This window comes from Meles meles, chromosome 14, assembly GCF_922984935.1.
Source record: "Meles meles chromosome 14, mMelMel3.1 paternal haplotype, whole genome shotgun sequence".
In the NCBI taxonomy this organism is placed as follows: Eukaryota; Metazoa; Chordata; class Mammalia; order Carnivora; family Mustelidae; genus Meles; species Meles meles.
This window is the reverse complement of record NC_060079.1, coordinates 14,329,613-14,354,326: the sequence shown is the minus strand read 5'-3', so window position 1 is coordinate 14,354,326 and position 24,714 is coordinate 14,329,613. Positions and strand designations below refer to the sequence as shown.

Genomic DNA, 24,714 nt, shown 5'->3' with positions numbered 1-24,714 from the left:
AGAGAGAAAGGGGCAGATAACTTATTTAAAGATGTAATAGCAGACAATTTCCCTAACCTGGAGAATGAGACATCCAGGTAGTACAGAGAGCCTCTAACAAGATGAACCCAAAGGAGGTCACATGATACTTAAAATGTCAAATGCACCAATAGGAAGGCAATTAGTTACATAAGAGGGAAGCCCCATAAGGCTATAAGCTGATTTGAGTATATCATGCCACTCCCTTTTGGCCCGCAAAGTGTTGAAAGGGAAAAAGTCAACAACCACAAATACCCTACTTAGTAGGCTTATCATTCAGAATTGAAGGAGAGCGTTTCCCAGAAAAACAAAAATTAGTTTATCACCACTAAAGCAGTCTTACAAGAAATGTTAAAGATACTTCTTTAAACAAGGAAGTGTCCATTACTAGGAGAAATTATGAAAGGAAAAAATCTACTGGTAAACATATACTAAAGATATTAGTAGATCAATCACTTAGAAAACTAGAATGATGACTAAAAAAATAGTAAAATAGATCATCTGTACACAAATTAGGTGATACACAAAATAAAGAGATCTAAAATATGTCATATACGTAAAATGGGGTAGAATTTAAAATGTACTGCTTTTAGAATGTGAAGTGACCAACTTAAAACATCTTGCTATATACATATACATAGGATGTTATATATGAACCTCATAGTAACCACAAACATATTAAAGACACAAAAATAGAAAGCCAAGACTAACACTGAAGAAGGTAGAGTTATAAAAGAAAAAGAGAGAAGAACTACAGAAATAACCAGAAAACAACAAACTTCTATCAGTACATACCTATTATTAATTGCTTTGAATGTAAATGGACTAAATGCTCCAATCAAAATATAGGATGAATGAAAGGATAAAAAAAACAAGACCCACCTGTATGCTGCCTACAGGAGACCTGGTTCAGACCTAAAGACACATACAAACTGAAAGTGAAGGAAAGGAAAAAATATTGTGTGTAAACGGAAATGGAAAAAAAAAAAACTGGGATAGACAAATTGGCAATGAAGAAGTCAAACTCTCTCACTTCGCAGATGACATGATAGTTTATATGGAAAATCCAAAAGACTCCACCCCCAAACTACTCAAACTCATACAGCAATTCAGTAACGTGGCAGGATACAAAGTCAGTGTACAGAAATCAGTGGCTTTCTTATACACTAACAATGAAAATACAGAAAGGGAAATTAGAGAATCGATTCCATTTACTATAGCACCAAGAACCATAAGATACCTGGGAATAAACCTAACCAAAAAGGTAAAGGATCTGTACTTGAGGAGCTACAGACCACTCATGAAAGAAATTGAAGAAGACACAAAAAGATGGAAGACCATTCCATGCTCTTGGATCGGAAAAATAAACATTGTTAAAATGTCTATTCTGCCTAGAGCAATCTATACTTTTAATGCCATTCCGATCAAAATTCCACTGGTATTTTTCAAAGATCTGGAGCAAATAATCCTAAAATTTGTATGGAATCAGAAGAGACCCCAAATTGCTAAGGAAATGTTGGAAAAAACAAAACAAAACAAAACAAAACTGGTGGCATCACATTACCCGATTTCAAGCTTTACTACAAAGCTGTGATCACCAAGACAGCATGGTACTGGCACAAAAACAGACACATAGACCAGTGGAACAGAGTAGAGAGCCCAGATATGGACCCTCAACGCTATGGTCAAATAATCTTTGACAAAACAGGAAAAAATATACAGTGGAAAAAAGACAGTCTTCAATAAATGGTGCTGGGAAAACTGGACAGCTATATGTAGAAGAATGAAACTCGACCATTCTCTTACAGCGTACACAAAAATAAACTTGAAATGGAGAATGTGGAGCCTGATACCGGGCTTGATCTCATGACCCTGAGATCATGACCTGAGCCAAAACCAAGAGTCAGATGCTCAGCTGACTGAACCACCCAGGTGCCCCTCTCATCATGGTTTTCATTTGTATTTCCCTGATGATAAGTGATGTTGAGCATCTTTTCACATGCATTATGTTAAGAATATTCAGTCAGAGAAAGACAAATACTGTATGATTTCATTCATGTGGAATTTAAGAAACAAAACAGGGGAAGGGAGAAAGAAAAAATAAGGAGACAAACTACAGAGAACAAACTGAGGGTTGATGGAAAGGAGATTAGTGAGGAACGGGCTAAATGGGTGATGGGCATTAAGGTGGGCACTTGTGGTGAGCACTGGGTGTTGTATGTAAGTAGTGAATCATTAAATTCTACTCCTGAAACCAATATTACACTTTATATTAACTAGAATTTTAAAAACTTGAAACAAAAAAAGTACATAAAATACACAATAAAAAAAGAACTGATTAACCTTTAGCCAGACTCATCCTGAAAAAAAGGGAGGACATTCATTGAATGAATAAAATCAGAAGTGAAAGAGATGTTACAACTGACAGCACAGAAATACAAAGGACTCTAATAGACTACTATGAAAATTATACAATTTATATGTTGTATACAAATACAACATAAAAGAAATGGATAAATTCTTAGAAACAGTCTTCAAGACGATCAGAAATAGAAAATCTGAACAGACAGATTACTAGTAATGAAATTGAATAATCCAAAAATTCCCAACATCAAACTGAGGTTTTTAGAGGGGAGAGGGTGGGGGATGGGTGAGCCTGGTGATGGGTATAAATGAGGGCAAGGATTGCATGGAGCACTGGGTCTTATACACAAACAATGAATCATGGAACACTACATCAAAAACTAATGATTATTAAATTATAAAAATTATAAAATGAAAATTTCCAACAAAAAATCCAGAACCAAATGGCTTCATTAGTGACTCCGTTCCAAACATGTGAAAAATATTTAATACCTATCCTTCTCAAAGTATTCCAAAAATTGTAGAGGAAGGAATGCTTCCAAATTTGTTGTATAAAGCCAGTATAATCCAGATATCAAAATCAGACAAGCACAGTACAGAAAAAAGATTAAAGGCCAATATTCCTGATTAATATAAATGTAAAAACTGTCAACAAAACATTTGCAAACAGAGTTCAACAATATATTAAAAGGATCATTTATCATGACCAAGGAGATTTATTTCAGGGAGGCAGGGATGGTTCAATATCTACAAATCAATGTGATAAGCCATACTAACATGAAAGAAATCTCAATAGATTAAAAAACATTTGACAAAATTCAGCATTCATTCATTTAAAAAGTCAACAAATTAGGTATAGAGGAAACAAACATTAACATAATGAAGTCACATATGACATCCCTGTAGCTAATATCATACTCAACAAGGAAAAGCTGAAAGCGTTTTCTCTAAGATCAGAACAAGCCAAGGATGGCCATTCTTGCCACTTTTATTCAACGTAGAACTAGAAGGCCTAGCACAGCAGTCAGACAAGACAAAGAAAAAGCATCCATATTGGTAAGGAAGACAATAAACTCACTATTTGCAGATGACATGATACTATACATAGAAAACTCCAAAGATTCCACCAAAAAACTATTAGAACTAATAAATGAAATTCAGTAAAGTTGCAGGATACAAACTTAATATACAGAAACCTATACATTTTTGTACACTGTACAATAGCAAACTGTCATAGAGACATTAAGAATATGTCCTGTTTACAATTCCACCAAAAAGAATAGAATACCTAGGAATAAAGGTGAGGAGGTAAAAGATCTATACTCTGATAACTATAAGACGTTGATGAAAGAAACTGAAGAGGACACAAAAAAATGGAAAGATCTACCACACTCATGAACTGGAAGAATTACTATTTAAAAATATATTATATGTTTATAAAAAAAAATTGGAAGGGGAGGCGAACCATAAGAGACTATGGACTCTGAAAAACAACCTGAGGGTTTTGAAGGGTCAGGGGTGGGAGGTTGGGGGAACAGGTGGTGGGTAATAGGGAGGGCACGTTTTGCATGGAGCACTGGGTGTTGTGCAAAAACAATGAATGCTGTTATGCTTAAAAAATAAAAATTAAAAAATGTCAGTGCTACCCAAAGCGATCTGTAGCTTCAGTATGATTCCTGTCACAATACCCCTGGCATTTTTCACAGAACTGGAATAATCCCAACATTTGTGTGGAACCACAGAAGAGCCCCAATAGCCAAAGCAATTTTGAGAGAGAACGACAGAGCTGGAGATATCCTAATCCCAGAGTTCAAACAATACTGCAGAACTAAAATGGTCATCAAAACCAGTATGGCACTAGAACAAAAGGACCCATAGAGGCTTGGAACAGAACATAAGGCCGACAAATAAACCCATACATACACAATTAATTGACAAAGCAACAAATACATAATGGAGAAAAAAAATCTTTTCACTAAATAGTGTTGGAAAAACTAGGTCACTTTCTTATGCCATGTACAAAAATGAAATGCATTAAAGATTTACATGTAAGACCTAAAAGAAAACATAGGCAGTAGACTCTTGGGCATTGGTCTTATCGATGTTTTTTTGGACAGTTCTCTTCAGATAAAAGCAAAAAAAGGCAAAAATAAACAAATGGGACTACATGAAGCCAGAAAGTTTTTTTTTTTTTTTTTTTTAACATGTTATTTCAGAGAGTGAGGGTGAGAGAGAGCATGCACAAGGTGAGTGGCAGAGGGAGAAGCAGGCTCCTTGCTCAGCAGGGAGCACGACATGGGGCTTGACCCCAGAGCCCCGGGATCATGACCTGAGCCAAAGGCAGATGCTTAACCGACTGAGCCACCCAGGCACCCCAAAACTAAAAAGTTTTTGCACAGCATAGGACACCATAAAAAAATGAAAAAGCAACCTACTAAATGGGAGAAGATATTTGTAAATGATGTATCTGATCAAGGGGAATCTCTAAAATACGTAAAGACTCATAAAATCTGATGAAAAAAATGGGCAGAGGACCTGAATAGACATTTTTCCAAAGACGTACAGATGGCCAAAACTCCAATGAAAAGATGCTCAACATAACTCAACATCAGGGAAAATGCAAATCAAAATCACAATGAAAGATCACCTCATACCAGTGAGAATGGCTAGAATCAAAAAGTTAAGGAAGACCAAGTGTTGTCAAGGATGTGGAAAAAGGAAGCCCTTATGCACTGTTCAGAAGGATGTAAATTGGTGCAGCTACTGTGAAAAACAGTGTGGAAGTTCCTCAAAAAATTAAAAAAAATAACTACCCTATGATCTAGTAATTCAGCTACTGGGTATTTTACCCAAAGGAAACAAAAACACTACTTTGAAGATATAAATGCACCCCTTTGTTTACTGCAGGATTATTTACAATAGCCAAGATATGGAAGCAACCCAAGTGTCCATTGATAGATGAATGGATAAAGATGTGGTACACACACACACACACACACACACACACACACACACACAGGATAACTACACAGCCATAAAATGAATGAGATCTTGCCTTTGTGACAACATAGACAGTCCTGGAGGGTATTATGCTAAGTGAAGTAAGTCAGATGTAAAAAGACAAATACTATATGATTCCACTTATATGTGGAATCTACAGTGGCCTCAGTCTTCCTTTATCCCTGTGTCAGCTGTGGCACTACGGGTCACCTGGTTCATCAGAGATAGAACCTGAGCCTTGCCCTCAACTTTTCCTTTTCCTTCATTCCTCACCCCAACCCCTAATCAGTTTTATAGATTTTTTGTGCTTAATCTTTCTCTCATTTTCTGTCCTCTCCCCATACCTAGCCCTTCTGTCCTGGTTTAAACCCTCATCCTTGTCTGTGCTATTTCAAAAACCTAGGGACTAGTCTCCTGTCTCCAGCCTACCTGTCATCAAATCCACCCTCCACATCCCTGCCATAAAATAACTACAATATTTATTTTAGTTAAATAAAATAAAGGCATAGTATCTTCTGTCATCTAACCCTTACTATCACTTGTGCCTGGTTCTGTCACTCCTTTTTGGTTTGCATTTCATATTGTAGCAACACTGAATTGCTTGTACTTGGGATGTCTGGGTGGCTCAGTCGGTTAAGTGTATGACCTTGGGTTCCAGTTCAGGTCACGATCTCATGGTCCTGGGATGGGGCTCTGTGCTCAGGAAGGAGTCTGCTTTTCTCCCCCCTTCCTCTCCCACTGCTCATGCTCACTCTCTAAAATAAATAAAATCTTAAAAAAAAAAGTTGCTTCCACTTCCTTTTAAAAAAAGATTATTTATTTGAGAGAGAGAGAGAGAAGCAGACTTCCCACTGAGCAGGGATCCTGACACAGGGTTGATCCCAGGACCCTGGGATTGTGGCCTGAGCTGAAGGCAGATGCTTAACTGACTGAGCCATGCAGCTGTCCCTGTAGTTGCCTTCCCTTTCTTACCAGATTATGCTCATGCTGCAGCTGCTTAATGGAACATTTCTCCCTTAACCCTCAGTTCCTCTAACTCCAGCTCGTTCTTTAAGAAACAGCTCAGGTTTGATTTCCTTCAGAAAGCTTTCCTATTTCAATCTCCTGGCCTCCAGCAGAATTAGATACTTGATCTTTGTGATTCCATAATATGCAGCGTACATTGCCATTATTTCACTTACTACGCTGCAGTAGTAGTTCTTCACTTCTAGGAAAACTTTGGTTCACTTGGAAGTAGTATGTTTACTTTGAGAAATACTAAAGCCTCCTAATGCGAAGCAGGACAGGGCAACTGAAGAGAATCAGCTGTCACATAGACATATCCTTCTAATCTGAATGTGAGGGCAAGTATGAAAAGGTCAATGTAAAGAAGAAAAACCATAACACAGGAACTTTTTCAAATAAGAATGTCCAGAACCAGAGCCAGGATCATCGCGTCAGGGAGGCACTCACTCTCAGGGCTGTCCTTAAATTTTGTGCCTAGTCACTTGCTTTACCTATTCCTGGCAACGACAATAAGACATGAGACAATGCATATTTAAGTCTTGTGTTCAAGCAAATCAGTTCTGTGGGAAGGAAATCACTTGGGCAGTTATAAAAGAGATGGGGGGAATGAACAAAAGGAAAGGAATGATTTTCACAGTAGGACTTGGGGTCGGGAGGTGTGTGGCTCACCTCTGGCATGGAGCTGACTTCGTGCACCTGGCCGATGAGCTTACAGTAGGACTGAAAAAGCAGCAGCAGCTGGAAGTGCAGCTTGTATAATCTCTGACACAGTTCCAATTGCTACAGAGAGAGAGCGTGCATGGGAAGAAACAGTTATTAAGGCTCATTCTTATATAACAAGTGAAATCTCGGTGGAGAAAAACATTTTTTTTTAATCGAGGAAACATAACTAGCTGTTATTGTTCCAGGTGAAACAGAACAACAAAATCCAGCCAATAAATATCAACGAGAAATTCACAGTACAAGAGAGAATAGCTTGGAAGATGACTAATTAGGAGGCGTAGCTATAAAGGGACTCAGTGAATCACCAGATTTTCATCATGTTTGCCAATTAAATACCTCCAAATTATAGCTGTGGTCATTTTAATTGCAGTTGTTTTAATCTGTATAAACTAAAATTGTTTTTAAAAACAAAAACAATTATTACAAGTATACTCGAAAGGCAAAACATTAAGTCATTCTAGGTGTCAAATTTATAAATTCAGCAATTTGGGACGTTACTCCGTGTGACAATTCTGGCTGCCGTGAGTGCAGACACTCATCTCAAAGTCTGTGTAAACACAACAGTCAGTCATATGATCAATGCTTCTACTCAGTGCTCAGTAAATATTTGTTGAATTACAGAGTTTAAAAAGGGCTACAAGTGCTAACAGAAAAGAGAAATTAAGGGAACATTCAAAACTTTCTATGGAAAAAAACATTAAAAAAGCATACAAAATGGTCCTTGAGCCCTATGGATACCTCTAGAATTTAAAATGTTTTCATTGTATGGCTTATATATACTTTGAGGGAAAAATTAATCTTGAATAGTTCCAGCACCAACGATCATACTACTCTTTGAGCTGTATCTGCTTGTAATGTGCTCTACACTTTTCCTGTTTCACTCTAAGAATGAGTTAGCTCCTAGGTGGTAGATGGGAATTCTGTGAAAGAAAAGAGCAGCCTTCACGAGATAGAATTTCATGGCTCAGCAGTCACCAGGGAAAGTGGGTTAAGTATGTGGCGTCAACGAAACATGTCACTGTTCAGTTTTCAAATGTTGTTAAGTAAGGATAAGTAGGGCCTTTCTTTTGCTAATGGACTATAAAGAACTCAGTTCAGAATTGAGAGCTTCTGAGGTCCGTCAAAATTTTTCCCCCAAATCAGTTTAGGGAGAGAAATTACAAGAATTTAAACTTAGGCTTTAGGAAGAATACCCTATTGATCATATTAATACAATCTTGATCCTAATTGTTAAAAGTTACCAAAGTCCATGCTAAGGCTATGCTCAATGAACTTTTCTTTCTCTTGTCCATTCCCTGGCTCCTGGGGGGGAAAAATAACAATTCTAGGTTTAGATTTAGATTGATTTGATCTCTCAATGCTGATACCAAATATAAGTTTAAAGAAATAGCTACACTCATTAGTTAGCCCAAACTAGATCTTTGGTTGTTTTAGTAAAGCATTTTGGTTTTTGATCATTTAAACCTTTCTTTATGGAAATCTTTTAAAATCTGATATAAAAGATAACTGCTAGAGACTTGCAGATAAATTTAAAAAGTATTGTTTAAAAACAACATTACCTTCATAAATTTAGGGTGAAACCTAGCTATGAAAACTCTGCCCTTTGCTACATGTTGGATAATGTGGGTTATTACTCAAAATATCCCACTGGTAGTATGAGAGTTCACAGCAACTTGAGTTTCTACTTTGGGATGAAAGCAGCCCAGAATGCTACTAATTCACTGCATGTCTCAGTCTACCAAATAAAATAAAATGAAACACAAAGGGGAAAACATGCTAAGAGCTATAATAATAACAGTAAAAATAAGATTTGTTATGGGTCCATGCCTAAAATGGACAAAGAGTATGAAAGAAAGTTAACTTACTGCAAGAGATTCCATTTGCTACACAGCAAGCATGGCACAGGAAACAAAGGAAAGGAAAGAAAGTACAGGGTCAGTGTAATGCATGCAACGGAAAGCATGGCCCTCTTCCAAGAGCAGAACCGTCAGCAGTATTAGCATTGCTTGCCCAAACTTGATAAATGGTTGCACGTCTTGTACCCATTCAACATGCACAGCGGTCCAGTTAAAAAGAAGCTTGAATGGGAAACATGTCACTGAAAAATATAATTGGTAATCGTTTAGGTTCTCTGGTTAGTTGGTTTAGGTTTTGTCGGTCTTGGACACCAAGGTCAAAACTTTTATTGCTTGAAGGTTTTAGTGTGTAACTGTGAATAACATGTGAACAGAGTAAAACTGTGAGGAGACCAACTGAGTAATCTGAAAGAATGGTAGACCTAAAGAAATTACACTTTTGCTACCTGTTAAGGCAGAGCCTTTAATCCATTTGACTTTGTATCTGCTAAACTATGAGTACCCAAGAAACATAGAATATAGTTAATAATCTGAGTGGCATTTTCCTTAGAGTCAGATTGCCTTCCTCATTAATATTTTATAGGACTGTGAGATATAGTCATCTCCAAGGAATAAACCTAGTCTATATACTCCCAAACAAGTGTGAGATATGACAAGTAATTTTCTTGCATTTCATTTGTAGTAATTTTGTTCTCAGTTTCTAAAAGTAATCTAGAACTGGTGGGTAGCTTAGAATAATATAAATTTGTAATTGAGCCGTGTTCAATTATGGCTTCCATTTTTTGGTATTGTCATATCATAACCATAGACTTGGTTTTAAGGAAAGTATGAGTATGTTGGAAAGGTGATCAGAGTCTGACAGAGTATTAAAAAAAAAAAACAATTTGGCCATTCCTAAGTATGGATCAATATATCTGGTTCTGGGTTTTCAAAATATTTAAAGACATAACTAAGTTTCTAATTCTTGACAGCAAAACCACTTATTTTAAAGCTCTTTCTAAAAAAATCTCTGGGTTATTATCAGTTTAATGTGTTATGCTTAATATAAGGTACATTACACACACACAATAAAACTATCAAATTATTTATTAGTATCTTTAAACATAGAGTCCCACCACTACTCTCATTCCCAACCCCTTCCCCTGCCCTCCGAGGGTCTCTTCTTGCCTCACCTGTTACTAATATCCAATGAACTGGGCACTCTGATGACTACTGTATTATGTTTATTGAGTAGTTTTTTGGACCTTGGCCATGAATATCTTTCAAAGCTTTGAAAGATAAATACGTTGGAGCCTGTGATGCAGATTACACAGCCTGAGGTATTTGCTATTTTTAAGAAAACTTTATGCCTAGACATTTTTATAATTAAACCTTAAGTACTGAAAAAACTGCTATCTTTCTCCTGTTTTCCGAAACAAGGCTGTAATCCAAGAAGGTCATCAAATCAGTTAAGCTGAATGTCCTCTGTTCAATAAAGGCAAAGACTTTTTTACTCCAACTTGGTGCCGAGGAATTTCATTGTCCGTGAATTCTTCCCACTCAGCTCTCAAGGCACAAAACTGTATTTCTTGGGGGATGGCCAACTTGACGCAGACCAGTTTCAGTATCCTTCTTAAACGCTCCTTTTTAGGTAGGTTGGTGCAAACTGCCTTGCTATTTATTATCTCAGAATCCTTTCCTAGGCCACAGGCTGGGGCCTCGTTTGCATTTAGAGCTCCAAACAGATAGTGAAAAATGCCTTCCTAGGGGGTGATTTTATGGAAAATGTTAAAACCTTTTATCCTTCCCGTGCTAATGTTTTCCTGTATCCAGGTTTTAAGAATAATCCCTTCATAAATTTTTGTGACCGTATTTATGCTTTGGTGACTTACGATTCTTCTGAAAATTTTATGGGAATGGCACCGTTTCATTGGGCCAGAAGGATTTTCTTCAAGCCTTGTTCCTGTACTCCTAATATAACTTGATTTATTCATTGGATTTAGATGTATGTTTTCTCAAAACTAAGAAAAAAGATCAAGAAACCAAGACGTTAAAAAATGATCATAGGCAGTGTAGCTTGAAAGCCCAGAATAATCTAATTTTTGTTCATTACAGTAGCATAGCCATCTGGGTCTCTCTGTATTCTGCTCTGAAGTGAGTTCTATGCTTACAACCATTAGCAGCCAGGTAAAAATCTGAGAAATAAATGTTCATCCTGACAGAAGATGAGCCACAGTATACAGTAATAGCTATTATTTTCATCATAGTTAATCTCTGAAATCCACTGGTTTAAATTAAATGGGATAAAATTTAGACAACCTAGCCTAAGGTTGCAGCTTCCTTACTCAAGAATACATAGATGCCTCTAATCTCCTAAGTGGGTATAATCAACGTGGGCCTGCCCGTTGCTAATATCACTCGGGGCTGGCTCACCGTGACTATGTTATTATGTGTGCTGAGTAGTTTTTTGGACCTCGGCCATGGATATCTTTCAAAGCTTTGAAAGACAAATACCTTTAAGCCTATGATACAGATTACACAGCCTGAGGTATTTACTATTTTTAAGAAAACTTTAACATCAGCAGACACTTGTTTTCAGTCAGTGCAGGGAAAAGGATTCCTTATAGAAGAGTAATTGACTCTATCTGAAGGGTGATGTTTCATGGGTTACGATTTAACTGCAGAAACTGCAACCTGTCTTGTTCGGTTTGTGTTAAGAACAGAGGTTGCCGTCTTCTCGTGCATAGATTATGCAGGGATAGTAAGTACATAACTGAGAGGGCTGGTGTCCAAAAAGACCCTAGTAATTGGAATGACGATTTGTATATAAGATGAAATGTAGCTGGGCCAAATGTAAATGATTGCCCTTGAGTCTGAAGAGTGAAATGTTCCAGAAGTGCTCAGAAATACCTGTTGAATTGGGACTGTGCCAACTAACATAACCCCAGCTTTGGCAGGCCGGACCCCACAGGACCCGGGAGGTGAGCGGTATTCACTAGTTGAAGGCCCAAGACTCTTGCTGCCATCTGGAGCACCTGGAGCGGGGGTTCTTCTCCCCGACCCACATTTCTACTAACGTCAACTACCTAGTGGTAGTCACCGTTAGATGAATTGGAGAAGGTCAGAGAAGGAAATGGAGAGGTCAGTGGAAACCCAAATTCTTTTTTTTTTTAAAGATTTTATTTATTTTGGGGCGCCTGGGTGGCTCAGTGGGTTAAGCCGCTGCCTTCGGCTCAGGTCATGATCTCAGGGTCCTGGGATCGAGTCCCGCATCGGGCTCTCTGCTCAGCAGTGAGCCCGCTTCCCTCTCTCTCTCTCTCTCTCTCTCTCTGCCTGCCTCTCTGTCTGCTTGTGATCTCTCTCTGTCAAGTAAATAAATAAAAAATCTTTAAAAAGATTTTATTTATTTTGAAAGAGAGAGAGAGCATTAGAGGAGAGAGGTCAGTGGGAGAAGCAGACTCCCTGCTGAGCAGGGAGCCCGATGTGGGACTTGATTCCGGGACTCCAGGATCATGACCTGAGCTGAAGGAAGTTGCTTAACCAACTGAGCCACCCAGGAAACCCAAATTCTTAATTAGAAGTGCTGATTTAGGTCACGAAGAGATTTGTCCCTCCTCTTGCTTGGGCTGAGAAAACATAGGAAAAGCAGGGTCTGCAAATCAGTGAAACTGTTCTTATGAGACCCAAGCAGACCACACTCCTCGTCTTACGTTCTATTCAGCGTATGCTGTGTGATATTCTAGGAGAATGGCTAATAATCACCCACAAGCCTAAATCATTGACTAATCATGCCTGTCTTTTAAAATAAGCCTTCCCTCAAAAATACTTCCTAAGTATTAGAGACACTTTTTTTTTTTTTTTCAAAGAAACTGTTTGTTTTGTCCATGCACTGAGAATTCTCCTCTAATAGACAGCCGAGTGAGCACGGGCAGCAGACAGACGCCTGCTTCTTACATACATAGAGATGTCTCTCACACAGGCAAGAGTAACACTCTCCCAAACGGGTGCTGAAGGGTGGCCCATTTTTCTTGAAACACACAGCCCTATCTGGCTTTCCACTTCCCCGCTTGGGGGTCTTAAGTACAGTGACACACTTTTCTATTTAAGAAAAACAGCAGTCCAAGCACCATGATGATTGGCACCCGGGTTTTGCCTTCAGGGTGAGGAACTCACCATGTGGCGGGGAATAGTGGACAGCGGACTAGAGGGGCAACTGGTGTTCAGCCCCAGCTTGTGGCCACCGTGTAAGAGGGCAGGCCCAGTGTTGCTGGTTCTTGTTTTCCAGAGATGGTATTCTGTTGTGAGTGCATATGTGTATGTGTGGATGATTTTAAATTTTAAATGTCAGGCCAATTAAGAAAACATCTTACGAGCTTAATAAAACAGGCCTGTGAACTGGGTTACAAGTGTACAGGCTACCAGTGTAAGCTTTCTGTATTGTTTTGATGTCTGCAACGTCATGTTAAGAATACAAGAGAAATTGGAAAGTAAATATTCAATGCCCAGCAAGGAGTTACATTCTCTTCTACGAACCATTTCATAGTGACTTCTCACTTATGTTTGGAATGACCAGAGAACAGCTTGTGGCAAAGACAAATTGGGGCTGCATAGGGCTTGAGGTGGGGAAGACTCCAGAAGCCTCTGTATACACCATCTCCATCTCTGGCAGACCGATCTCTCTAAAAGCTCAATTTACTTTGCTAAGTTTAGTAAGCCAAGTTCCAACCTTTTCCTAAAGTACGCCCTTCTCTGAAACCGAAACACTCCTGTAGTGATCACTGGCACATTTACTCCATAATCTGCATTCAGACATAGATTCTGTGAATCACAAGGTCACTTCCCATCCAATTCCACTTGCCTCCATGCTCAGAATAATTGGCAAATTCAGACTGTTCCAGAAGACAGGGAACCTGACTAAATACAAGAGTTGGAGAGAATCACTTGAAGGTAGGCTGTGCTCTGAGGTCAAACATTTGTTGGGCTTTGCCTGGGGACAGAAGCCAAATGGTAGCTCTAAATAGCAAAATAATATCTCTGCCAACTCTGGACATCAGGTGGTTGTTTCAGTGGAGTGACACCATCATCCATCCTTGAGGCCCAGCATTAGTAGTGTGTAAAGATTTCCCCACCATTTGCCCTCACAGTCCATTGTTGGCCTTGTTTGAGGGTTCTCTGCATGGAAACGCGGTCTTCCTTGTTTCTGAGCCTCCCCTGGGCCTGCCTAGCCAGACCACACATTCAGCAGTGGTTCGGGTAAAGTGGGTGGGATTAGAAAATGTATGGTTTGAACTGCACACCCCGGGGCCAAACTACTTCCAGGGTCTACTAACAAAATGGAGAATTTAACAAAGTATCCAAAGGATTTAAACAAATCACCCGGCCTTGCCTGCCTCAGTGGGAGTGCACCCTCGCCAGTAGATGGTATACAGTTTGCCTTCCAGACCAGCTTCGGCCTCAGAACTGTCACATACAAGGGACCAAAAGTATCTCTTTCGGGACATTTGTTCATTGCCTGGGTTCTCTGGTCATCAGTGTGTCCATGAGCCATGCAGGGAAATTGTAATGCACTAAGTTAATACCAGTAATGGGAAGAGAGCTGGGTTGGTTTTGCAAAAATGCTGGAAACACCAGACTCCAAATATGGCCTTCTGTTACCTCCTAACGAGCCCGCTCTCCTCCCTGCTAAGCGTTTTATACATGTCTCCAAAACCATATAGACATTTAGATGGATGCTGGAAATTTTCCTCTAGACTTTATCTATGTGAATGTTTTTACCTTTAAACTGAGTTAGATAAGTACGAACTGCGGGGGTGGGAAGAATCTGGCCTGCAAAGGTGGCCTCTCAGCCTCAACTTTCCTATCTGCAAAATTGGAAAAACCAATCCAAGGACTGTTGTAGAAGGTCAAATGCGATTTTATATGTACAGTGTTTGAAAACGATTAGTTTCTTCTTTCCATGTTATATTCTCAAGCCCTTCTTATAATGCTAACAGAATTGCCATGTATAAATACTTGAAGAAATGAAGTCTAAAGACAAGAAAAGGGACGAGAAGAACCACGATTACAAGAGAGATGCACAGAAAGAGGGTGATGAGGAGGAAATGAAGAAAAAATAACCATCAGCAAGAAGAAGATTAAGCAAAAACCACAGAAATCTCTCTTTGAGGGACGTGGAGAAGAAATGGGTGAGGGAGCAACTGAACAAAAGAAAACCATAGAAATAAACTATAAGCACAGCAGAGACACATAGTTGAAAATTAGAATGTTTTGGAAAGAGGATAATTTAACTGGAAGTCCTGAGTTTTTTGATTTAACCAGAAAGCTGTAAACTAATGAACAAATAAATAGTACATTTTGTTTTAACCCTCATTCTCAAAAATCTGCACTGTGTTATTGCATTTTCCTGATTAAGATTTGATTATTAGAGAATATAACAGAATTAGATGATTGAGGGTAAACGTTTAGACAACTATTTTTATAGTCCACTAGACAAACGATATCATGAACTGAACTAGGTTTTTGCTAATTGTAAGTCATAACTTGGTAACGTGTCTCTGGACTGGATTTATTTTAATAGAGTATAGTGGAGGGACGATTGGGCCTGGAATCAAAAGGCGTGGGTGCTACCGGCTGGCAAAAAATCTGTAACATAGCCCGTGTGTGTGTGTGTGTGTGTGTGTGTGTGTGTGTGTGTATGATGTGTAATGTATTTAACACGTTACTTCCGGGGTATGCGCATGGCACAGGTTATTCAGTGACCATCAGAGTCACAAGTCATTTGAGGCAGGACATCACAGACGCGTATGTAGGGACTGATGGAAAGGCTAGAGTCTGCTGTATTTTTTTTTTTAAAGATTTTATTTATTTATTTGACAGAGAGAGAGCACAAGTAGACAGAGAGGCAGGCAGAGAGAGAGAGGAAAGCAGGCTTGCTGCTGAGCAGAGAGCCCGATGCGGGACTCGATCCCAGGACCCTGAGATCATGACCTGAGCCGAAGGCAGCGGCCCAACCCACCGAGCCACCCAGGCGCCCAGAGTCTGCTGTATTTTGAACTGCACATTCAGCTATGCTTACTGGAGACATCTCATGTGACATCATAAAAACCCTATTTTAAAAATGAAATATAGAAAAAAAAATGAAATATAGATACGCCATTTGTTATGTACATTTGCCTGTTTCCAGACACTGTGGCCAGGACATGATTTTTGCCCTTCGCCTATCAACCATGAAGCCTTGGACCAGTCAACCTTGGTTTCCTTATCTAGAATGGGGCTCCCACTGCCTGCTCAGCCTCCCACGCCCAGGAAGATTAATGACTTCGGGGATATGAAAGTTTTCTGTAAGACACAATGTCAGATACAAATGTGTCCTCAAGAAGGGCCGTGATGTGGAAATGCAACCCACATGTTAGAACCCTATCTAAGATATTTCTCAGTCTTGTAGTTTGTTTAGTCTTATACTCCTTCACTAACACTTCCCCAGGGCCTCACCTGGGGACTCACCCACAGCGAGGATAGTTACCCTGCGGACTGCAAACTCACTCAAAACAATGACCAGATTGAATCCAACCACTGGTATTCTGTTGAAAATTTTTACCCCTCATTTTTTTGTTTTGTTTTGTTTTTTTGTTTTTACACGTTAGCAAAGCACTGTGTCTAACACAGGAAGATGGTTTCTCATCCTCTGAAGGGTGCACAATCCAAAATGCTATTTTTCGGTAGTGGTGATGTAATTGCAAGGTAGCACCCCTGCCTGATCTGGCAGCAGCCTCCTCACTTGCCTTCCCTAATCCACTGCGGGGCACTTCATTCTGTTTCCAGAGTAGAATGCAAGAGCCTGATTCTAATCCTACCCATGCATTAACACATTTCAATTGCCTGCCATTTCTGTGAAGATAAACACCAAAGCCCCACATGGTCTGGCTTCTGCCAGCTTCCCTAGACTCGTCTCAAACTTTTCTCCAAGTTGCTTTCTACACTTGCAGCCACACAGGCTCTCTTCATTTCTCGCAAATGGTCACATCCCCTTCTGGCCTCGGGACATTTGCACAGGCTCTCTACTCACTCCCCTTCACTTGGCTACCTCTGCTCTGCTCCTATTTAGGATCTCCACTGAGATGGTACTTCCATGAAGAAGGCTTCTCAGAACTGCCCCCCACATTTGATCAGGGTCCTTTGTTAACTTCTTGCATAGTTTAAGGTTCTTTCCTTAATACCACTTATTGCTATTTGCACCTATATGATTTTTTGATTAATGTCTGTGTCCCTGACAAGATTGGAAGCTCCACAAGGGTGCATGCTTGTCTGTTGTTCATTATCATATCCACCACGTGGACCACATAGGAAGCACCTAGTACATAATTGCAGAATAAATTATTTTAATCCATTCACAGTCTTCTGCCCCACTGCCCTGACAATACAGCACACATTTATAAGTCAGCTGGTCTGAGGTGTATATTAAAACAATTCTAAAGGGGAAAAAGACATCTGTCATAGAGTGATTGCTGAAAGGTCAACAAAGATTTCCTTCACTGACAAACTAAGTGATTTGGTGAAGAATGAATGAAACTTGGTTTTATATTCTAAAGGAAGAGCAGATTTATTAGGAAATGATTAGTATAGTTAAATGATGGCCAGCAAAAAGATGATTTTTATACCTCTGCTTTTCCAAAAATAAGACTCCCCTCCCCACAAACCCCATCAACACACAGTCATGCGTGGTTTGAACAACATTCAATCTTACAATAGCCAATAGGCTTCTTGTGAATGTAATGGGGTGACCCATTTGTGCACCTTCCTTTCTCATGCTCTATGCTTCTCGGGTGGATCAAAATCAACACACACCATCAGAGCACAGAAAAGATAAATTCTAACAGGTTTTCATTACCTTTTCTTCCGAGTCACCTGGCTGACAGGTAATTACTCCGTCTCTTGATCCTCCTGCAAATGTTGCCTTACAATTTGCAAGCCACTGTTGTCAGGAAGAGATGCAGACATAGGTAAAATCAGTGAGGTTCTGAGAACATTTTTATCATCAGTCCTGTCAGGGATAAATGATGAAGCATCTAATCATAGTAATATAAAATTTTTCTGGAATGCCTTTTTGAAATTATTTTTTTCTGGTTAAAGATGAACGATTTGAGATTAAAATATCTATTCATGTGGGTTTGGTGATGCTCATTTTTAAATTTTCATATTTTTAAAAGATTTTGTTTACTTATTTGAAGGGGAGAGAGAGAGAGACTGAGAGAGAGAGCATGAGCAGGGCAGATGGAAAGGGAGAAGCAGACATCTGGCTGAGCAGGGGGCCCGAGTGGGACTTGATCCCAGGACGAGATCATGACCTGAGCCAAAGGCAGCCACGTAACTGACTAAGCCACCCAGTCCCCTTGTGATACTCATTTAAATATGTAATTTCATCATTGTGATATAACATTTCTGGAGGATGGTTTCACCAGACCAATCCTATTTTATGTATAAACTTAAAAATATCATATACAGTTAGAAACCTTTCTTGTGATTGAGATTTGGAGATAATACCAACCATTCCTCACAGCCTGGCAGATTCTGGACCATGCAACTGGACTCATGGCCCACCTGCCTCTCTGTGATGTTGGGTGGCTGCTGTGGGGGCAGGTCTACTTCAATGTCAGAAAGGCTATCAAGACAGCATGGTACTGGCATAAAAACAGACACACAGACCAATGGAACAGAGTGGAGAGCCCAGATATGGACCCTCAACTCTATGGTCAAATAATCTTCGACAAAACAGGAAAAAATATACAATGGAAAAAGACAGTCTCTTCAATAAATGGTGCTGGGAAAACTGGACAGTGATATGTAGAAGAATGAAACTCGACCATCTCTTACACCATACACAAAGATAAACTCGAAATGGATGAAAGACCTCAACGTGAGACAGGAATCCATCAGAATCCTAGAGAAGAACATAGGCAGTAACCTCTTCGATATCAGCCACAGCAACTTCTTTCAAGATATGTCTCCAAAGGCAAAGGAAACAAAAGTGAAAATGAACTTTTGGGACTTCATCAAGATCATAAGCTTCTGCACAGCAAAGGAAACATCAACAAAACAAAAAGGCAACCCACGAAATGGGAGAAGATATTTGTAAATGACAGTACAGACAAAAGGTTGATATCTAGGATCTATAAAGAACTCTTCAAACTCAACACACACAAAACAGATAATCATATCAAAAAATGGGTAGAAGATATGAACAGACACTTCTGCAATGAAGACATACAAATGGCTATCAGACACATGAAAAAATGTTCATCATCACTAGCCATCAAGGAGATTCAAATTAAAACTACATTGAGATACCACCTGACACCAGTTAGAATGGCCAAAATTAGCAAGACAGGAAACAAAGTGTTGGAGAGGATGTGGAGAAAGGGAAACCCTCTTACACTGTTGGTGGGAATGCCAGTTGGTGCAGCCACTTTGGAGAACAGTGTGGAGATTCCTCAAGAAAATAAGAATAGAGCTTCCCTATGACCCTGCAATTGCACTGCTGGGTATTTACCCCAAAGATACAGATGTAGTGAAAAGAAGGGCCATCTGTACCCCAATGTTTATTGCAGCAATGGCCACAGTCACCAAACTGTGGAAAGAACCAAGATGCCCTTCAACGGATGAATGGATAAGGAAGATGTGGTCCATATACACAATGGAGTATTATGCCTCCATCAGAAAGGATGAATACCCAACTTTTGTAGCAGCATGGACGGGACTGGAAGAATTATGCTGAGCGAAATAAGTCAAGCAGAGAGAGTCAAGTATCATATGGTCTCACTTATTTGTGGAGCATAACAAAGAACATGGAGGACATGGGGAGATGGAGAGGAGAAGAGAGTTGAGGGAAACTGGAAGGGGAGATGAACCATGAGAGACTATGGACTCTGAAAAACAACCAGAGGGTTTTGAAGGGGCGGCGGGGGTGGGAGGTTGAAGAACCAGAAGGTGGGTAATAGGGAGGGCACGTACTGCATGGAGCACTGGGTGTGGTGCAAAAACAATGAACACTGTTACGCTGAAAATAAACAAATAAAAAAAAAAGAAAGGCTATTAAAATAACAGCTCAGCTACTCAGAGATTCTGCCATCCTTCAGTATTTGGGATAGTAACTAATACAGATACTAACTAATACAGATATGACAAGGAACCCCCAGGCACAAAACAATAAGCTGTGAAGAACTGAAATTCATATCTGACATCAAAAGAGTGGTTTGTTCACCAAGAAGAATGGAAGGATTATTTTTTTTTAAAGATTTTATTTATTTATTTGACAGAGAGAGATCACAAGTAGATAGAGAGGCAGGCAGAGAGAGGGAAGCAGGCTCCCTGCTGAGCAGAGAGCCCGATGCGGGACTTGATCCCAGGACCCTGAGATCATGACCTGAGCCGAAGGCAGCAGCTTAACCCACTGAGCCACCCAGGTGCCCCTGGAAGGATTATTTTTATGAACTGATGATGAAGAAGCTGGAAAGCCATGACCAATAAAGCCACAACATAGAAGACAATGGAAATTGTTACAGTAGAATGTTAGAACTCTCACCCTTGGGTAGATGATGAAGACATCAATAACAAAAACAACAAACAAAAACAAGTAACTTTATAATGAATGTTTTCTGTGTATGAAGCACTGTGATGGGCAGTTTACATAGGTTATTTCTATTTTTAAAGGCAATACTGTGTTGTGTTTGAGAGTATGGACTTTTGGATCCCATAGACCTGGGTTTCAATACCAACTTTCCACCTCCTAGCTAACGAGGACAATAATAGCAATTCCAGGGTAGTTGTGAGCATTCCATGATTTAATTTAAGTGATCTAACTCCTATCATGTTGTTGGACACATAGAAAGGACACAGGAAAGGATACATGCTATGACTATATTATTTTATCCTTACAACAATCCTGCAAATTAATTATTTTCACCATCTTACAGATGACAAATCTGCGGTGAGGAGGTTAAGTGACCTACCCACATTCACTAACCCTTAAGTAGCTGAGCTGTGATTTGAACCTATGTCCATGTGATTTCAAAATTCAGGCTTTTTCTATAGTGTCTGGCATATTATAAGAAGTGTCCCACAGATACTACACATAATTACTTGTCAGAAATCAGGGGGTCTGCATGCCTGGTTTCTGGATCACTTTTGTCTCTAACATTTACAGTCTGGATCTACAAAGGAAAGAGAGTAAAGAGCAGGAGTCAAGGCCAGGAGAGGCAGCTACTGAGGGTAGTTAAGAGGAGAGAGCTGAGATCCACCCCATCCAGTTTCAAGTGAGGCAAACGCTGGAAGGAAGTAATTAACAATTTTATTAAATCTCTGAGAAAAGTTAATGACATCGACAAGGAGACATGTCAAGCAAATACCCATGTTTCCCAGTTTCTGGGTAGAGAAATTATGGGGCTAAAAATGAAAGTTGAAAACTTCTCATTTGTAGACATCATTTTTGTTTCATCCATACTGTTGACTGGAGTTGTAGTCCCTAACCGAGGAAGAGATGAGGTCTGTCTTCTTCCAAAGATCCTGTCTTAGATTAATCACAACTCCTCCCCAGGGCTCATAGTGGTAGGGTTCATTTGATTTAATTGAATGTATATGCGCAGAAACACAAAAACTTACTGAGAGAGTGGCTTCTTTTCTGTTGTTGTAGGTATCCAGATACTCTTGCAGTTCTAAAACACTGAACTTGAGCTTGTCCAGAAGTCCACAAGACAGGAGCTAAAGACAAGAAAATCATTTGTGTTACAACAACCAGAGTGATAACTAGACGAGGCATGGCTACAGAGCTAGAAGAGAGAAGTATATTTAGAACTAATGTAAAGCGGGACCAGTGGCTCCATTTTTAGCAAGCGGTGCGATCTCTAACTTTCCTCCACAATCAGCTGCGGTGGCGACTGAACTGTGTGTGAAGACAGACCCAAGCAGACTTTTGAAGTGATTTTTTCATTAATCTGAACTTTAAATCATTTAAGATAGAATGGGTTCTCTTACTGCACTCCCTGCTGCAAGGTAGCTAACCACCAAGTTCCTGGAAAGACTAATTCTTCAGAGACTTTTGAAATCAAAGCACATTTGCGTTGGTTCTAAACTGAGTAATTACTCAGCCTATGAGATGGTTGTGTGATACGCATGGGGGCGTGAACCCTCAAAGAGATCACCCATCAGGCAGGCTTAGAGTTTTATTTAGGAAGTCATGATTTAGCAGTCAGCCAGAGGATGCTTTAACCAACCCTCATACTCATCACTTGCAGTCCAGGCCCGATGAATCCCTCCAGGGGGCGATCAGTCTCTATCTGAGACTTGGGAGGGAGCAAACGAGGACATAGTGTTTCTGGATCCCCACCTGGCTGGGTAACCTGGCATTGTGGGGCCGGCTAGGGCAGCCCTGGGAATTTGCTCACCTATTCATGGCTGTCAAAGCCAGAGTTATTGGAGAGAGGTGCAAGGACACAGGGAACACCGAGGTAGATTTTTCTCCCAATTCTCTGAAATGACTTGGACTTGGCTGGTAATGTACAATCGTTACTATGCAGACTTTGGCCTCTGGGGGTTATGTCACAACACGGCGCTGCTTGCAAACACTGACAGTATCTTTCAGACAAACCACAACACAAGCACGCTTCCTGGAAGTTCCACCCCTTAGTAATCTGGGCCAGCCATTTGCCACCAGAAACTGGGGTACTCACAGTCTCAGCGTCCACAAAGAGTGTCGGGCATTCAGAGCAGGAGGTGAGCATCTGAGAAGAGCGGACAAACTTGGACCCGATGCCCCGGAGATTGTCTCCAAGGTAACTGGCCGCGTCACAGGTTAGGAAGCAGAACCTTTTCTGAATATTCTGAAAGGCAGAATAATTACCATTTGTAAAGGGCAAGTTTTAACTTATGTACTAGAAAAACCCATTTTTTAATCTTTATAGAAATATTAAATGAGGTAGAGGTGGGGGAGACAGGGAGTAGGTTGAATGCTGGTCTTAAGTAATAAGACCCAGTGTGGACAAAATTTCTTCTTAAAGTGTCATTTCCCAGAGTGTGGATGCCTCTATAATCTTTCAAAAAAATAAATCAAATAAATCTTTTCTTTTTGATGGTCGTTAGTGCTGGTCAGCAACTTGAGTCCTCCTCACTTGTTTGTCAGATTAGTGAGAAATTACCCAGATTACGTCAATGTGTGCAAGTTAGAAAAGGTCGTGAGATGTAACGCTTTTCTGTTCCCTGAGATCACAGCTTCCTGAGAAAGAGCATCAAAATAGTGCCATTTGAGCCTCTGAAAAGTGGAAGCAAACGCTTGTGGGTCTGGAATAATATCTCCCTCTGAGAGCGCGTCTGCTCTAGGGTCTCTAAGTCCCATAATGTTGCTTACGGCGACTCACTAATCCTCACAGCTGGGGAGAAGTCAAGGTTAAGACCTGACTTGCCGAAGGTCATGCAATTAGTAAGTCACAGAGGAAGGGTGAGCCTGACTCCAGAGCTCAAATTCCTTCCACAAATCAACAAAGCTTCCCAAAGAGCTAGTTTCTCCTGTCCTGCCTGAGGACAAAACCAGAATTAGGAAGAACCTGAGTCATGGTGCTGGTGTCACTGCCAAAATGGGAACACGTTCTAGCTGTTAAGCTTCCAACACACAGTATCTTTAACAAAAAGAACACAACATTTAACAACAACAAAAAAATAATAATAAAAAAAAATTCTAGTCCTAGGCATTGGCTTTCCTCAAAGAGATGTCATACCTTCTGAGCTGTGGAATTGAATCCAGGAGAAATCCCCTCTGCCCTGTTGTGAGGAAAGTGGGTGTCCCCAAACAACAGCAGGCTGATTCTCTATGCTTCATATTAGAGCAACGCCAATCATGTTGCACATTAATGAGTTTTTATTTCATATACATGAGAATTTTGGCTTAATGCAGAGCATACATATGTCTTTATGCTCTTAAGTTAGTTTTATGTGAAGTTAGAAAAAAATGGAAGAAAAAAAAAAAAACTTGACCGAATGTTAGAGCAGCAAGGCAAGAAATACCATGTCTAGCATCATACACCTAGTTGAGTGGCAGAGCCGGGAGTAAGATTCAGATCCCCAAAGAGTTTGGGGTTCTTTCCATTTGACCTAAGGATAAGGTGAGGTCTGGGAAATCATCTGTTGGGGACCTTCAGAGCCTCTTATAAAGGCAGGTGATACTGAAGGGATATACACTCAGTTTTTTAAAAAAATTTATTTTAATATTTTATTTTATTTATTTGACAGAGAGACAGAGATCACAAGTAGGCAGAGAGGCAGGCAGAGAGAGAGAGAGGGAAGCAGGCTCCCTGCTGAGCAGAGAGCCTGATGCGGGGCTCGATCCCAGGACCCTGAGATCCTGACCCGAGCCGAAGGCAGAAGCCTAACCTCCTGAGCCACCCAGGCGCCCCGATATACACTCAGTTTTGTCCTCACTTGACTTCCATATAAACACATCATATAATTTGGAGGCACTGAGTGATACAATGGTGGCTTCCTAACCCAGGAGCAGTGGGAAGGACAAATGATGACTGAGATACTTGGAAAGATGGCCACGCTGGACCACTAGAAATCAGTTCCTCATTCTTAAAACCAAATTATTTTGGCAATTACCTTCTTTCTACTCCTCCCAAATCCAGCTAAATACAGGGAAATGTGGCCTTCAGATTCACAGGAAAATGTGAGAAAACAGCAGACAGGGTGGGAGACATGGCAACAGCTTAATAGAGTACATGTCTGAAAT

The 24,714-nt window shown here is 40.1% G+C and overlaps 1 protein-coding gene across 8 annotated transcripts in view; it reads right to left on the bottom strand.

Moving 5' to 3' along the window:
- Positions 1 to 24,714, bottom strand: part of FRY (FRY microtubule binding protein) — a 444,482-nt gene that overhangs the window by 4,833 nt on the left and 414,935 nt on the right. For 6 of the 8 annotated variants that reach the window (XM_045978039.1, XM_045978033.1, XM_045978034.1 and 3 more), the window contains 5 exons: positions 22,667 to 22,816; positions 21,600 to 21,698; positions 17,833 to 17,916; positions 8,976 to 8,993; positions 7,057 to 7,167 (listed from right to left, as the gene is read on the bottom strand). In XM_045978039.1, coding sequence (XP_045833995.1) covers positions 7,057 to 7,167; positions 8,976 to 8,993; positions 17,833 to 17,916; positions 21,600 to 21,698; positions 22,667 to 22,816 — 462 coding nt within the window. The remainder of the gene's footprint in view (positions 1 to 7,056; positions 7,168 to 8,975; positions 8,994 to 17,832; positions 17,917 to 21,599; positions 21,699 to 22,666; positions 22,817 to 24,714) is intronic. The other 2 variants (XM_045978035.1, XM_045978037.1) reach the window with 1 other exon arrangement.